This window comes from Pipra filicauda, unplaced genomic scaffold, assembly GCF_003945595.2.
Source record: "Pipra filicauda isolate LSUMZ 115617 unplaced genomic scaffold, ASM394559v2 scaffold161_size1661140_pilon, whole genome shotgun sequence".
Classification (NCBI taxonomy): Eukaryota; Metazoa; Chordata; class Aves; order Passeriformes; family Pipridae; genus Pipra; species Pipra filicauda.
The window spans coordinates 1,171,472-1,185,579 of NW_024104118.1; the positions used below are offsets into that span (position 1 = coordinate 1,171,472).

Here is a 14,108-nt window from a genome sequence, read left to right on the forward strand (position 1 = left end):
TCTGTGTGCTCCAAATCACAATCTATAGAGAAATAAATACACATTGCCAAGTGGTTTATACAGGATCACTTTAAACAGGATTATTTGTGCCTCCTGTTGTGCACAGGAGGTGTAGGAGGTGTGTTTGTAGATACTGAATTTATCTGCTTTGTCTTCAGGAAACTTTTGCAATTCTAAGCTCTGTAATATTGACACTTTATCTACCTGCTGTCCCATTATCCTCCCTTTGCCCTATTCCCTGACATTCTTACATGCAATGTTTGTTTAGAAATCAAATTTTGCTAGATCCTTGGCTTTAGAGGTAGAAAGATTTCAGGCCAAGCAGAGCAATTCTGTTCTCTTCATTGACTTTAGCTTATATTTGTTCCTCTGAAAGTCTTTCTCACTCACTGTCCAAAGAACCATCCTCGTGTGCATTCCCACAGAGCTGGGTGCTCCCCTGAACCAGGGATAACTCATTTTGGGGATGACCATGAGGTTACCTTCCCAACAAGAATGCTCAGCCTCTCTCTAAGAAAGTTATTACATGGGGACAAGGTGCTTTAACCAGCTTTAGTATTGGAATTGGGAATAACTCTGCATGTGCTGCTCACAACGTGAGATCACAGGTACCAGGGCAGAGACCTTCACGAGGCCTCTTCACCTCAAAACACAGAAAATGGGACACCTGACCTTCACCATCTTTCTTCCTGCTCTTTCTGTAAGTCAAAGCTAAGGTTTTAATTCGGAGTGTTGAGCTTTTGGGGCTTTTTTGGACTGGCTGTTTTGAGCTGTTCCAGCTGACCACAACCTGAACAGTGCTCATAACCCTTCCACGGGTGGAAATCACACAGTTTAATTGAATAAAGGCTCATTCCTCCAGTGGGGGTTCTGGGATGAAATGTGGCATTAGCTGAATCTGCTCTTGCTTTCTAAAGTATCCCAACAACCTGGCTTTGTTTGGTGAGGTTTGTGATTGCTGAGAGAATAATCAATAGGTGTGGGACAGACACAGGGTCTGTCCCTAAGGAACCAGGCACAAACAGTCCCTCAGTTTTCCAAAGTTTGGCTTCTTGGCTCTCACTGATCTCTGCTGTGTGTCTTGCTGGAGGAGGTACAGAGATGCCTAAGGTAGGACAGTGTGAATGCACTACTGGGCTTCCAATCCCAAAGTGAAGGAAGCCTAATTTTAAAAACATTATCAGAAAACAAAGGAAGCCTGCATTGCTTTACCCTATGAATTACAGAAACCTTCACCAGGATGCAACAGTATTACAGGACTGAGCTTTGCTCTTCTCTGGTTACACTAACAATTACATTGGGTTTTTTAAAATACTAGTTTTCCACACTCTTAACAATAAGAGCTGCAAAGTGAGGAGGGCAGTAGTTCTGTCTTGCAGTGAGCTAAGCTCTAACACCACCTAACTGGCTTAGAGAAATATTAAAATTAAGCAGTAAGTTGGATGTTTGGCAAAGACAAAACATCCAATTTGAGGTATACTTCAAACCAACAAAGATCACAGCAATTGTTTTAATATTCCTGAGCACACTGGATTTCTTAGACTTTAAAAAAAAAAAACTAAAGTCAGATCCCACCACCACCATGGCAAGAGTTGTACTCACATTCCCAGGAACTGAAATAAACAACTATGGGCAGAAAAAAAACCAACCCCTAAAATTGAAAAAGTGTTTTGAAAGCGTGTGTAGTTTTGCTCTGCATCAAAATTTCTAACATTCTACTGGTGACACATCAACACCTGTGCCAAAAGGAATTCCCTCTTTGTTCTGAGCATAATTAAGAGGTGGTATATTGGGAAGAAAACAAGGCAGAACTAGTTGCTTTTACTCAATAAAGAGAGAGCTGGGAGGAAGGAAAGCATTAGTCAAGGATAACACAGAGAGAGCATTCCAAGGAGTTAGTTCTAGGAATTAAAAAACCCTAATACACACCCCACAAGCTGTTCTGGGAGGCTTTGTCTTTGTTTGGAACACTCACCTCATTTCTGTGACTTTCTAGGAGATAAAAGTGAATATACAGACTCTCCTAACCTCAACCTGTCATGCCATTAACCTTTCAGACTGTTCCAAACAATTACATTACACACTTGATGCCTTAAGATTCCATATACCACAAATTAAAAACCAAAACAAACACAATTGCTTCTGCAAACTTGTCCAGAAAATGCTAAATGCACACGTTGCTGCTTTTGAATCCTCTTTAGGATGTAGATGAGATGATGTGTCTCTGGTTGATAAAGCCAAGAATGTTGCCACTGTACATTATGTACATTGCTCACACCTCAAGCAGTTGCTGTGGGCGACCCACAGTAAGAAATAAATGTACAAAACACAGAAAGACAGAATATTTTAAGTTTTAATCCAACAAATGAACAGGATCTTGACACAGTAAAATACCATTATATTGCTAATGCTGTAGAATTGTACCTTAAAAACAATTGTTGTCTATAGATGTAAAAATAGCAAGTTTTATGATACAGTAAAACACAGTATAGAAACCATTTAAAATTAAGTAGAAACCTCTTAAACAATTGAGGCATTAATCTAAGCGTTTCTCCAAAGGTATTAAATAAACCACAGTTAATACTGACTCTAAACATCCTCCCACCTTCCCCACTCCCCCCTCCCCAATTAAACTGATTAGAAAAATAGTAGTCTCAGTTACTACATTTTGCATCCTTTCAGAACCATTTAGATTCTCCATTTTCTTCAAGTACAGTAGAACAACTTTTCACAATACAGTACTACCCCGAAGTAATTTATTTCCCAACGTTACAGAGTTTTGGAAGTAAGTATTTCAGATTAATTCTGAAGGCTAGAAGAGGCCCAGGAAGTCTGCAGGGGGGCAATTAAATTTTGAATGCAAATTATTTACACAACCATTAGTGTACTGTAATTACAGCATAAAACTTGCAACACGGCTGATGGATGCTTTTAACAAAAACTCCAAATGAAAGAAAGGGGAAAAAAAAACCCCACAACAGATTACAAAATAAATAATCTAAAGTTCTTCATGGTAGAAACGTTCATCATGAAGCTGCCTACCATAATCTGTTGCTTCGCTGTTAAGAAACAAATCCTGGTTCTTAAGAACTTCTGCTTCAGAAAGTTTTTTGTCATCATTCAAATCCATCTCTTCGATGAGGTGAAGAGCCTGCAAAAGAAATGGAACACCACGTGCACCGAGTTAAAACAATTCTGATTTTTTTGCTTATTTATATGTTATAAAAGGAGGGGAGTTCAGCAGTAAAACAAAGAAGCCATTGCAGAACATTTGAGTTGTAGCTCAGTCACCAGTGTTACATAGTTCAAAGCTAACAGGCTGTGCAGCAGCTCAACTGCACCCATTAGTTCAGAGAAACAGGAGTCCTGGTATTACATGGGCTTTGTTTTCATTTGCTGAACATCTACAAATACAGGAATTTAGAGAATCCTTCTGTTCCCACTTTTTCTGATTGGTTTGGCTCAGTGTAACTGAGCCAAAAATAACGGGGACTAACGTCAGCCAAGCAGGTTTTAAAAGCACTCTGTATGGCAGAAGCTGCAGGATTAATATGATAAACATCTTGGGAAACACATATCAATTCCTGAAAATGAAATATATAGTATTTTTTCTATTTTTATGTTATTTAGCTACCAGGCTTCTCAAGTCATTTTGAAATGCCAAAAAGAAACTGTGACATTCAGCTTTCAAACAGCAGTTTATGGCTGAAGTCAATGCTACCTTCTCTTTAGGACAGGTGACTTTGCCAAGCCTTTATATTAAGCAAAGAAAAAACCCAGCAGGTTAGAGAAACAAATATAACAAATTATTTCTTGCAGAACTGAGCTATCACTACAGCACAGCCTTGCTGTAAGCTAAAATTTGCATCAGTAGCTAAGAACAGCTGAAAAAACCCCAACCAAGCCAACCAAGAGGTATGAACAGACTCAGCACCACACAGAATTCATGTCACAACAGGGCTATTTCTAAGAATCAACCACCCTCAAGAGTCAGATGTCAAAAAAAGGCTGTGCAGAGGCTCACAGAGCCCCAGCTGCAGAAATACTCCTCGAGCAACTGAACGGCTCCAGCAGGGCCAGACACACGAGCAGCCGACGCTGCGGCTGCCACGGGGCTTTGCTGTCACCAAGAGCTGAGACAGGCAGGGGTGGCAGCTCAGAAATGAGACCAAGCAGCTCCTCTCTTTCCCAAGAACCACGGAACCTTGGGAAGACCTGTTGTTCCTGCCATTCTGAACACCAAAATCCCCCAGTGTGAAGGAAAGACAAGGAAAATTTAGATAAAAAGTTACTAGTGGAAAGGCAGAAATCCTCTCTGCTGCAGCCCGGGACTGTAAACTGCTACAAAAAAATAGAGACAGCTAAAATGCGAATCCACTTAAAAGCTATTATGGTGTTCTACCACTGATTAAACCATTTTAATTATCATCATCAAAGTTTGCTTTGCACCATCTTGAATCGCAGAGTACTTCCATTTTCTTGTACTTAAGTTTTTAGTTCTACAAATTATGGTGATTTATCCAGTTACAAGAATCACAATCAGTTTCTTTTTTTCAAAATTATGAAGCTTCTTTTGGTAGTGCATCTCATTAGATTTACCTACAATAACTAAAAAATCACGTATTAAAATGCTGTACCCTTGAGTCAAAGCAGATAAGCTGTTTAAACATGTAGAAAAGCACTTTGCTCATTCACAAACACTCACACAATTAGTAGGAACTTCACATTTGCCTAATGCAGGTAAAGGACCTGCACTCCTTGTCAAACTGAAAAGAGGTTAAAAATATATGCAAAGATCTACTAACATCCATTTTCAGTAACTATGGCATGATAAATCTGAATGCTTCTACCATTTTGTTGTGATACCTTCACAATTCTCCTGCAGTAGTTAAACCCTAAAGAGCAGCCCAAACACCCACCTCCTCTTGTGCAATACCCTGATTATTGGGTACTATCCAGGACAGCAGCTCTTGAGGGTTGAGTTTTCCATCATGATCCTTGTCATAGTCATTCACAAAACGATCCTTCTCCACAAGTATCCACTCTGGATCTTCCCTTGCAGCTGGTAAGACACAGTTGTCACGTTTAAAGCCACTCTTCACCTTAAAGCAGGTGTTTTCACCTTTTCTCCCAAGCAAGTTCACTTAATCTCGTAAAACATAACACAGAAGTGATGTCACTAAGCAAAGACAAACCTTAATGGGCAGAGGAGAGTAGGGAAAGTAAATTCATTTACTGTTGGTATTTTTTTATTTGCACACTTGTTTTGTACTTACCCCGTGCACTGGCATTGCACAGCCTACCCAGCAATCCTAAACTTATCTCTAGCTCTTCAAGAAATTCAGAAGCAATTCATCAAACTGATAAATATTGCAGACAAGCATGGACAGATATTAAGACTTTCTAAACCTTATGAATGTCAAAAGTATCACAAGCAGATAAGTAAGTTTAAAAATAATCAGGATTCTACTGTAAAAGAATAAAAAAGAATGAAGTCCTTTCTAACATTTAGTTTTGCAAGTAGATTATCTCTTAATGTCACAATTCACCATACACTGTTGCCCAAAACCACAAGACAGTTATGAAATCAGTCACCACGTAGTCTAATTAGTCATTTTAAAGTGTGCTGGAGGAGCACTACCTGCAGAATAGAGAAGGCCTTTTGGAGGAAAGCTGAAGTAGCTTGTACTGATTCTGAATTCCTGCAAACAAGTTGTAATGCAAAGCTGTTCTCTTCTCTATTACTGCAACAACTTCACTCCTTTCCAACAGCTTTGTACAGACTGGCTTGGAAAAGCTTTCTTTCAAGTCAGAGCAGGAAAAAGATAAAGAACCCTGTAGTTGCATCAGAGACCTACTGTTTTTACTGGCTCTGGCAAACAAATCTGGTCATAAAGGTGAAATTCCAGGTGGCTGATTGGAGTGAAATAAAACAGACTATTCCCCTGTTTCTCCATATCCTCATGTGGCTTAAACAATTTTTCTCAGCTATGATACCATTCAAAATTGGCACTCCTTAGGGCCAAGCAGACTTTCCACATAACTGAAGTGAAAGGGCTTTTTGGAACTGGAGGAGTTATTTGTCATAACTCGTAGTGAAATCAAATACGGTGTGTAAAATATTTATCCATAAATGCTGATTAATACCAGATAAGTGCCCTTGTTCCTGTTAAAGAAAGAATAGGTCAAATTTAAGAAAGGGCAGGAGTGGGAAAAAAAAAAACCCATAACAAACCAAAAAGTGAAGGTAAATATCAGGCTTCTGATCTCTGGTACAGAACTGACTCCTTCCCTTCCCCTCTCCTGTAACACACCTGGCTCACCCTTCCAAAGCCAGGCTCAGAGCTCCTGCTGGAGCTGATCAAGCCCAGGGAAGTTTAACCTTCCACCCCTGCTGGCTGGCTTTGCAGATGTGTTCAGTAATACTGCACCTTGTCTCAGCTGTATCCCTGGTGCTCAGGAATACACTTCAGTCTTAGGAAAACAACTTGCAGGGAAACAGCAGAATGGGCCACACACAAAGCACTGCCAAATACACACGGGGCAGACTGAAATAATGAGCTCAGTTCCAGGAAACAGAATTATACTAACACAGTCAAATGTTACTCTGAATCTGTAGGTATGAAAAGCTGAAAATAAAGGTGCACCCAAATCAAAAGCTTTTGTTAGCTCCCTCTTTCATGCCCCCTCCCTTTGTTCCTTACTTGGGTCTCTTCTGTAATCACCAAGGAATTCGTCCAGGCTGACAAATCCATCACCATCTTTATCATGTTCTTCTAAAGCCTCCTGAATGACAAAGTCCTTTTGTACACATACAAAGAGCAAAATTAGCAACTCATAATCAAGAGAAACAGCACTGAATCATTTTAGAGCAATAAGGAATTCTTTAAAGGAAAGACTCCCTCATTTCAAATCTCCTTTCCTGTTTTATGTAGGCTGGTGCAGTAACTGCTTCCTGAGCAATAAAACAGATCTGCTCTTAGGAGTTTAGAATGTCAGGTTTCATGAAAACCAAATCTGAAAGGTGTCCATAGAGCTGGAATCCTTCAACATAATTCAAAACTAAAAAAGCAGCTGAGAAATATGAATATGCACAAAGCTCTATCATCTCATTTTCACTTTTCTTTTTTCATGTGATGGATTCACTAATTTGCATTTTTGCAACTTAATTGAACAGTTATAATTGGTTTGTCTTTCGTCCTGTGTTTCCCAGTGAAGCCAGTGAGCCCATCCTGTATTTCTGCCTTCCCTTGTTTGTCCACAACTCTGTGCTGTGTACACACAAACAAAGGCTGCTTACAGATCACTCCTCCTGGAAGCTGGCTCTGGCACCAGAGAGCTAAAACTGAAAGCTAAAATCTCACTGATGTATTCCCACCCTAACAGGGTTGAGAGGTGGCTATGTCAGTCCAATTCCAAAAGTTTGGGACAGCTGTGAAACAGCTTCAAAGAACATTTCAAAGAAGAGCACTGATCTCCTGCTCCAGCTCCTGACCTCCAGCACCGGATCCTCAACACACCACCTGATTCTTAATTTGGGCTGTACAAGCAGTGTCCAAAACTGCTCCACAGCCCACTTCCTGTGGGACTGGGGCCAGGGCATGAATAAAAAAGGTGCTGCATCTACAGCCAGAGGCTGAGACAGACACTGGCAGGATCTCACCGTCATGTACTCCACCTCCTCGGGGTGCTCGAAGGCCACGTACTCCTCCACGTTCAGGGCAGGAACCTCATCTCGATTGGCTTTCTCAAAACGCTTTTTCTCCTTTAAATGAAGCTTAGAAAATAGATTTAGTTAGAGCCCTTAATGAAAAGGAACAACAACATTATAGCAGTTGGCTATAAGCTCATTAGATTATTAATTGTTTCACGTTACCTACTCATATTGTACTGATGTTATACCTTCACTAAAAAAGAGCTAATTGAGAGCAATGAGAACAACACTTTTAATTGAGGTTTTATTCTAAGAATTGCATAAAACCCTCTTTGTTTTCTTTTCTAATTTAAGGAACCATTTAAAACATACTCTTAGCCAAGGCTTCAGAAACACAAAAGGGAGATAATGAAAAGACCAACAAATCTTATTTCCATACATGCACCTCTTCTAAAAGTCCCCAATTCCCAAAGTAACCAAGTGGAGTACAATGTTTATAATTAATGGCAGCCACTGCAAATTCCAAAATTGACATTTTAAGAACATTTAACCTTCTGAATCTATATCTTACTTATATCAAGGGCTGTCTGTAGTTCACAGAAGGTCTTGAAATATCACATGTGTAAAATGTCTTTTCTGAAGCCATTTTAAAGGCTGAAGGATTTGCCAGATTCCTTTATTACAAGACTGCTGTCCACTACACCTGAGAATTTCAAAGGAAAGTCACTTCTCTAACCCGTTTTAAGTACATATATTAGCATGTCTTTAAAAAAGAAATGATATCCACAACAATCAGGCAAGTTCTTATTCCTGAATGTCTGCACTTCCTATTTCTGTATGCCAAATTTGAAAAAATTTCCTTTTTTGCCTCACTTCATTTTATACAGTCACTTTAGACAAAATACAGACCCCCACCATTAAAAACTGATCTCTGCTCCAACTGCACGTGACATGAACTAGAATGACCTTGGAATCCCATCATTAAGTGTGTTGTGCTATCAGTGTGACTGATCTGGGTGAGGGAGCAGCCAGAAAATCATAGATCTTAAATGCTTTAAAAAATAACCATTTGAAATTGCACTTCTCATTTATATCCTGTCTACTGACACCTCTCTCGAAATGAGGCTAACCTGAAAAACACAGAGAGTAACATGTAACAAATGAAGGATAAGATCCTAAATATTCTTCAAAATAGTTTAATTTTCTTAGAGAGAAGCTGACCTTCACTGAGGGTTTAACCAGGAAGGCAGTTCAGAAGGACTGGCTACAGAAAGTACTAGACTGCAACATAAACTTGCCCTTGTCACTGGAAAACCAGGGACAGTCTGGTTTTCCAGTGATTTTTGGGAAGTGATGAACAAGGCTGCCACCCTCTGGTAAACTCCTGTGGTTTACTCGATGTCAATTCTAAATCAACACCCATTCTTACTCTTCCCTTTTGATCAGAGCAGGCCCACTAATTCCCAAATGTAAGGAAAATGCTGAGGATGGCTGATTTATGGTACTTGTACAATGCTGCTCATTGTTGAAGAAGTCGTCAAGGACAACCCAGCAGGCAGTCAAGTCACACCATTAACTAAGCAACCAGTTTTAACTCAGCTTGTGTATCTATAGTTCTGTTTAGATCTGTGGGGGCAATATCTCAAACATGGGATCAGTATTTTGACTGGCAGTTCCATTGAAAATCTTGTTTTATTTAAAAGCTATGGAATTATTCAGTTAGGTTAAGGTTTACAGCTTGTTTCCTCAGTGTGTAAAATCCTCTCCCCACGATTTTAGTTTCACTTCTGTCAACATCCTATATTATCTACCTCTATTTTACTAACAGCATAAAAAGCAATCCTCACAGAAAAAACAGCTCAGGCCAGAATAGTCTAAACACTCATTTATTCTCTTTTTGGGAAACATTTACATGTACTTATAAATGTGTAACTTGAAAGGAAAGTTTTGCTATGTGGTGGTGAACCTCTCCTCCCCTGCCTTTCTTGCCTCTCTCCTTTCCTCTTTCATGCATCTGCTTTCACAGATGAGACTAACTCATAACTTCTGTGTTTAGACATCCATTTCTAGCTACAGGAGTTTCATTATTAACTGTCTGAATTGCTATTGCTTTCTCTGTGGGTCTCTAATGGACAGGCACTGTTACAGCAGGCTACACTGATAGCCCACACTGAGTGCTTGAGCAGCAACCAAAACAGTGGCTAGAACAGTGCAGTAAAGGGGTTAAAGAGTTTCCTTCTCCTCCACCAGCAGTGGTCCTGGCCCCTGCTGAGGGCAGGACACTGCCAGGCTGCAGACCAACCCAGTGGATTGGAACCTTGTTTTAAGGCGATGGCTGGAGACTGGGCTCTGTCATAAAAGGACTGTTGACAGACTTAAACTCCACTCAGCCAGCAAAACACACTCAGGGGGTACCATTTCATTGTGTCTTAATTTTGTTGGTAGCAGCTTTGATACTCCATTACTTTCCTTTAATTACTCCCCCATCTCAGATAGCAGAAAGTGTTAAAACATATGCCAGCTGCTCTGCTTCCTCTACCCATCTTGTTCCGTCACAATAAACAAAAATTGCTGCCTTTTGCCAACAGTCACAGAAACTGCTGCTGAAACATTTTACCTGTCGAAATGATTCTTCTTCTTGATCCTCCAGGACAGTGTTCTCATCAAAATCAATTACACGATCGTACATTTGCAAATTGTACTCCTTCCACGACACCAATCCGTCACCATCTTTGTCATAGTCACTGAAGTGTTGCTTGGCTTCTTGTGTAACATAATGCTTAAAAGACTGCTGTATCCAGGAGCTCAGCTCATCTGTGGAAAGCATTAAAAATATAACAAAATAAACCAGAGTAATCTGCACTGTGAAAACTGGAAAGATACCACAGCTCTATTCCACCTGGATTACACTCTGCAGTTGGGATGTAAGCATGGAGGTAAGAGGTTTTAGTTAAAGCAAACCAATCTGTCTCCTCCATGCTCAGGCTTTTTCCAAGTTAACTGAGTGAGGACACAGATCACAGCAGCAGACTTCTGGGTCTTTTTTGTAATGATTACGTGGCCACATCTGAAGCAAATCAACACTATGGCATCCTTTTTTCCCCTTTTCTTTACGAAAATGATGCTGAATATGGCTTAGACAGACAGCTCTAAGTGTAATTTGGTACCCCAAAAAACCATTGTTCTCATCAGTCTGGGGTTTCTTTTGAAAAATCCACAAACTGAAATAAAACTCAATTTACTGCCATTGCCTTAATTACCCAAAATAAAATATTAACAGCTATTTTCCCTTTACCTGGGGCTGAAATCAAGCCTTACATAGTTTGGAAAGGCTTTTAAGCTGCTTGTTTTAATAGAAATGTGGCTAAAAGAAATAAAACTTAATACACCAATGAATTGACACAAATACATTAAAGTTACTTTATTTCAAGAAGACTGGGAGAACAGATTCTCTCAGTATCTCTCAGTTATTTTCAGGTGCCCAGAAGGGAAAGACATCTTACTCTGCATTGCAAAAATTACATATCTAAATCAACTCAACTGAAATCCTGCCCTGAAGATTCACGATGACTAATAAAAAAGTCCTATAAAAATTACTACTTTGATGCAGAAAAATCTTACAGCATTCTTTAAATACTAAAGTATCTTATCCTGTCATTCTTGGCAGAAGCATCAATACAACTTCACTAGATTTAAATCTCTTTGAAAAGCAGCAAGAGATTTTTAAAAACACATTTTGAATACTGTACTTGTATTAGCAAAGGAACCAGGTTTGTAACAGATTCTGTGAGTTGACTGAAGGTGCAGAGGTGTGTGGGCACCAAGGCTTGTGCACAGCCCAGCACTGCCTTACAAGAAACTGCAACATCATTTCTTAAAGATGGGCAACGTGTGATTTATGGTTTAGGACCCAGCATTTAAGGCATCAGGCACAGCCATCTGGACACATAATGTCCAGTGCCATTAATCAGAAATATTTATTGCTCATCTTCTCTCACTGTCAGCTTCCAAATGGAGGCACCATTAATATGGAAAAAGTTCTCAAGAAGAATTTTGCAGTACTGAGAAACAACTGAGCTGAAAAAAAATCAGTACCATAAGTTTCTTAGTGTTAAAACACATTCCACTGTGAGTTTTCCTTTGGGAAGTGAGAGCAATTCAAGTCTTCATTAGACTGAGAACCAGATGCAATATATGGCATAAGGATGGAGTATGGGTGGAATTCCTACACTTTAAATAGACTTTTCCCCTGTAGCCTTAACACTGTGAGCTGCCTGTTCTGTATCCCAGGGATTAGCCCTCCTGCCAAAGCTACAGACCGTCTCAGCTCTACACAGTCCATGCAGACACACTGAAATAAGGGTGCAGGTCATTAAATTCAGCATATAAAGTGAAAGACATTCAAGAGAGATGGTTGATCTTGTCTTTAAAACCATATTTTGTCCTCTCACCTAGAAAGCTTCCCACATGTTTTGCTTAATTTTAATGAAATATTACTGCTCTGGCGTTTGAACAAGGATTCTGTTTACTTTGTGTTTGCACACGAGAGACTTTACTTGTCAAAATCACAGCAAACCAACAAAAATTAGTTTTAAAATTAAGAGTGTCGTGATGATGTACTGAAAGGAAGGGCCTGAGTTCACCATGAGGTTCATAAGTTTGACTGATAAAAACCAGTCTGGGAGGAGCCATTTGTGACTGTGTTGTGATGAACTATGATCTCTCCATGTCACTTTGTGTCACTAGGTACTGAGGTGCACCTATGTGGTATTATGGCTGCAATACCTTCTTTGCATCTTAAACTTGCTCTGAGTGGCACAAAGAGGATTACAAACACAGAAATCCATTTGATTCCAAGTAGCTTTAGGCGTGCAAAGGTGGTACCCGCAACTTGGTACTGCTCTTACCCACACTAACTCTTCTTGGCCCCAGTTATTCCCCCACGGAATCGCAGCATGGGCCAGGTTGGAAGGGACCACAGTGGCTCATCTGGTCCAACCCACCCGCTCAAGCGGGGTCGTGCCCTGCACATGGAACAGGATTGCGTCCAGACGGTTCGGGAATATCTCCAGTGAGGGAGACTCCACACCCTCTCTGGGCAACCTGTTCCAGTGCTCTGTCGCTGCACAGGAAAGAAATTCCTCCTCATGTACAGTTGGAACTTCCTGGGCAGCAGTTTCTGCCCGTTCCTCTTGTCCCAGGGGTTGGCACCGCCGAGCAGAGCCTGGTCCATCTCGACACTCCCCCTTCGGGGATTCACACACATTAGTGAGGCCCCTCTCAGTCGCGTGTTCTCGAGTCGAACACAAACCTCAGGGACTCAGACACCCTCTGTGGGAGCCTGTCGGTGTTTCTAACGCGCCGTGCAAGGGGCCGTGCTGTTTCCCACGGGGATTCTCCCCAGCGCGGGAGCCGCGGGCACAGCGCGCCTTCCCCCCCGGCCCCCCGCCGTTACCCTCGCTGAGCAGCCCGTCCGCGTCCGCGTCGATCCTCCTCACGATGCTCCTCAGCCGCCGCTGCTGCTCCTCGGGGCTGAGCCGCGCGTACTCCTCCGCCTCCTCCTGCGGCACAACAACGCGCCGGGTCAGGGCCCTGCCGGCCCTGCCCTGCCCGGCCCGGGGAGCGCCCGCCCCGCGGCCCCGCCGGAGCCCGCCCGCCCCCGGCCCACCTGCCCTCCGAGCAGCGCCTCCCGGTCGTACTCGGCGCGGTGCTGCTCGTTCGCCGCGCCCGGGGCCACCGCCAGGGCCAGGGCCAGGCCCAGCGCCAGCAGCAGCGGCCGCATCGCGCCGCCCGCCCAGAGCGACCCGCGGCGAGGGGCGGGGAGAGGGGCCGGGGGCGGGCGGGGGGCGCGGCGGAGGGTCGGGCCCGCGGGCGGAGGGTCGGGCCCGCGGGCGGAGGGTCGGGCCGGCGGCGGGGTCTGGGCGGGTCGGCAGCGAGAGCGTTCGCGTTCCTCTGTCTCCTGCCCTGCCCGCGGAAGGCACCAAATACCGCCCGGATAGTACTGACAGTTTTCCAACTTCTGATCATCACAGAAGCCTGGCAGACGGAAGTCACTGTTACCAGTGATCACGGCACCGAGCCTGCCAGAGCTCAAGAAGCTTTTGGACAACGGCCTCAGGCACACGGTGTGACTCTTGGGGCGTCCTACACAGGGCCAGGAGTTGGAGTCGATGATCCTGATGGGTCCCTTCCAACTCGGCATATTCCATGATTCTGTGATTCCCAGAAGTTCAGGCAAACATCCACAAACCCTGCAAGAGGGGAGGATCAGGAAACAAGCCCTGTGAAAGTTTTATACGAAAAGAGAAAGAGCACTTGTCGTGCTTGAGGGCCCAACTCACAAAGAACACTTCTAAGGGAAAAAGAAAAGGAAGCAACGCTTCATAAGAGGTGGATCGATACAAATTTTAATAACTGTTCAACACAGATAATAGAAAGCTGTAAAATAAATTTA

The 14,108-nt window shown here is 42.4% G+C and overlaps 1 protein-coding gene across 2 annotated transcripts; it reads right to left on the minus strand.

Moving 5' to 3' along the window:
- Positions 1 to 2,335: 2,335 nt before the first annotated feature.
- On the minus strand, positions 2,336 to 13,457 carry RCN2 (reticulocalbin 2). 2 transcript variants are annotated; one of them, XM_027712189.1, is made up of 7 exons: positions 13,323 to 13,457; positions 13,110 to 13,215; positions 10,272 to 10,468; positions 7,664 to 7,765; positions 6,705 to 6,801; positions 4,920 to 5,062; positions 2,336 to 3,151 (listed from the first exon to the last, which is right to left on the minus strand). In XM_027712189.1, exons 1-7 carry the CDS (start codon positions 13,434 to 13,436, stop codon positions 2,999 to 3,001), a joined length of 912 nt encoding a protein of 303 aa, XP_027567990.1. In that variant the 5' UTR covers positions 13,437 to 13,457; the 3' UTR covers positions 2,336 to 2,998. The 2 variants fall into 2 exon arrangements, with proteins under 2 accessions (XP_027567990.1, XP_027567988.1); XM_027712187.1 differs by having other exon boundaries at positions 7,664 to 7,777.
- Between the last annotated feature and the right edge of the window lie 651 nt (positions 13,458 to 14,108).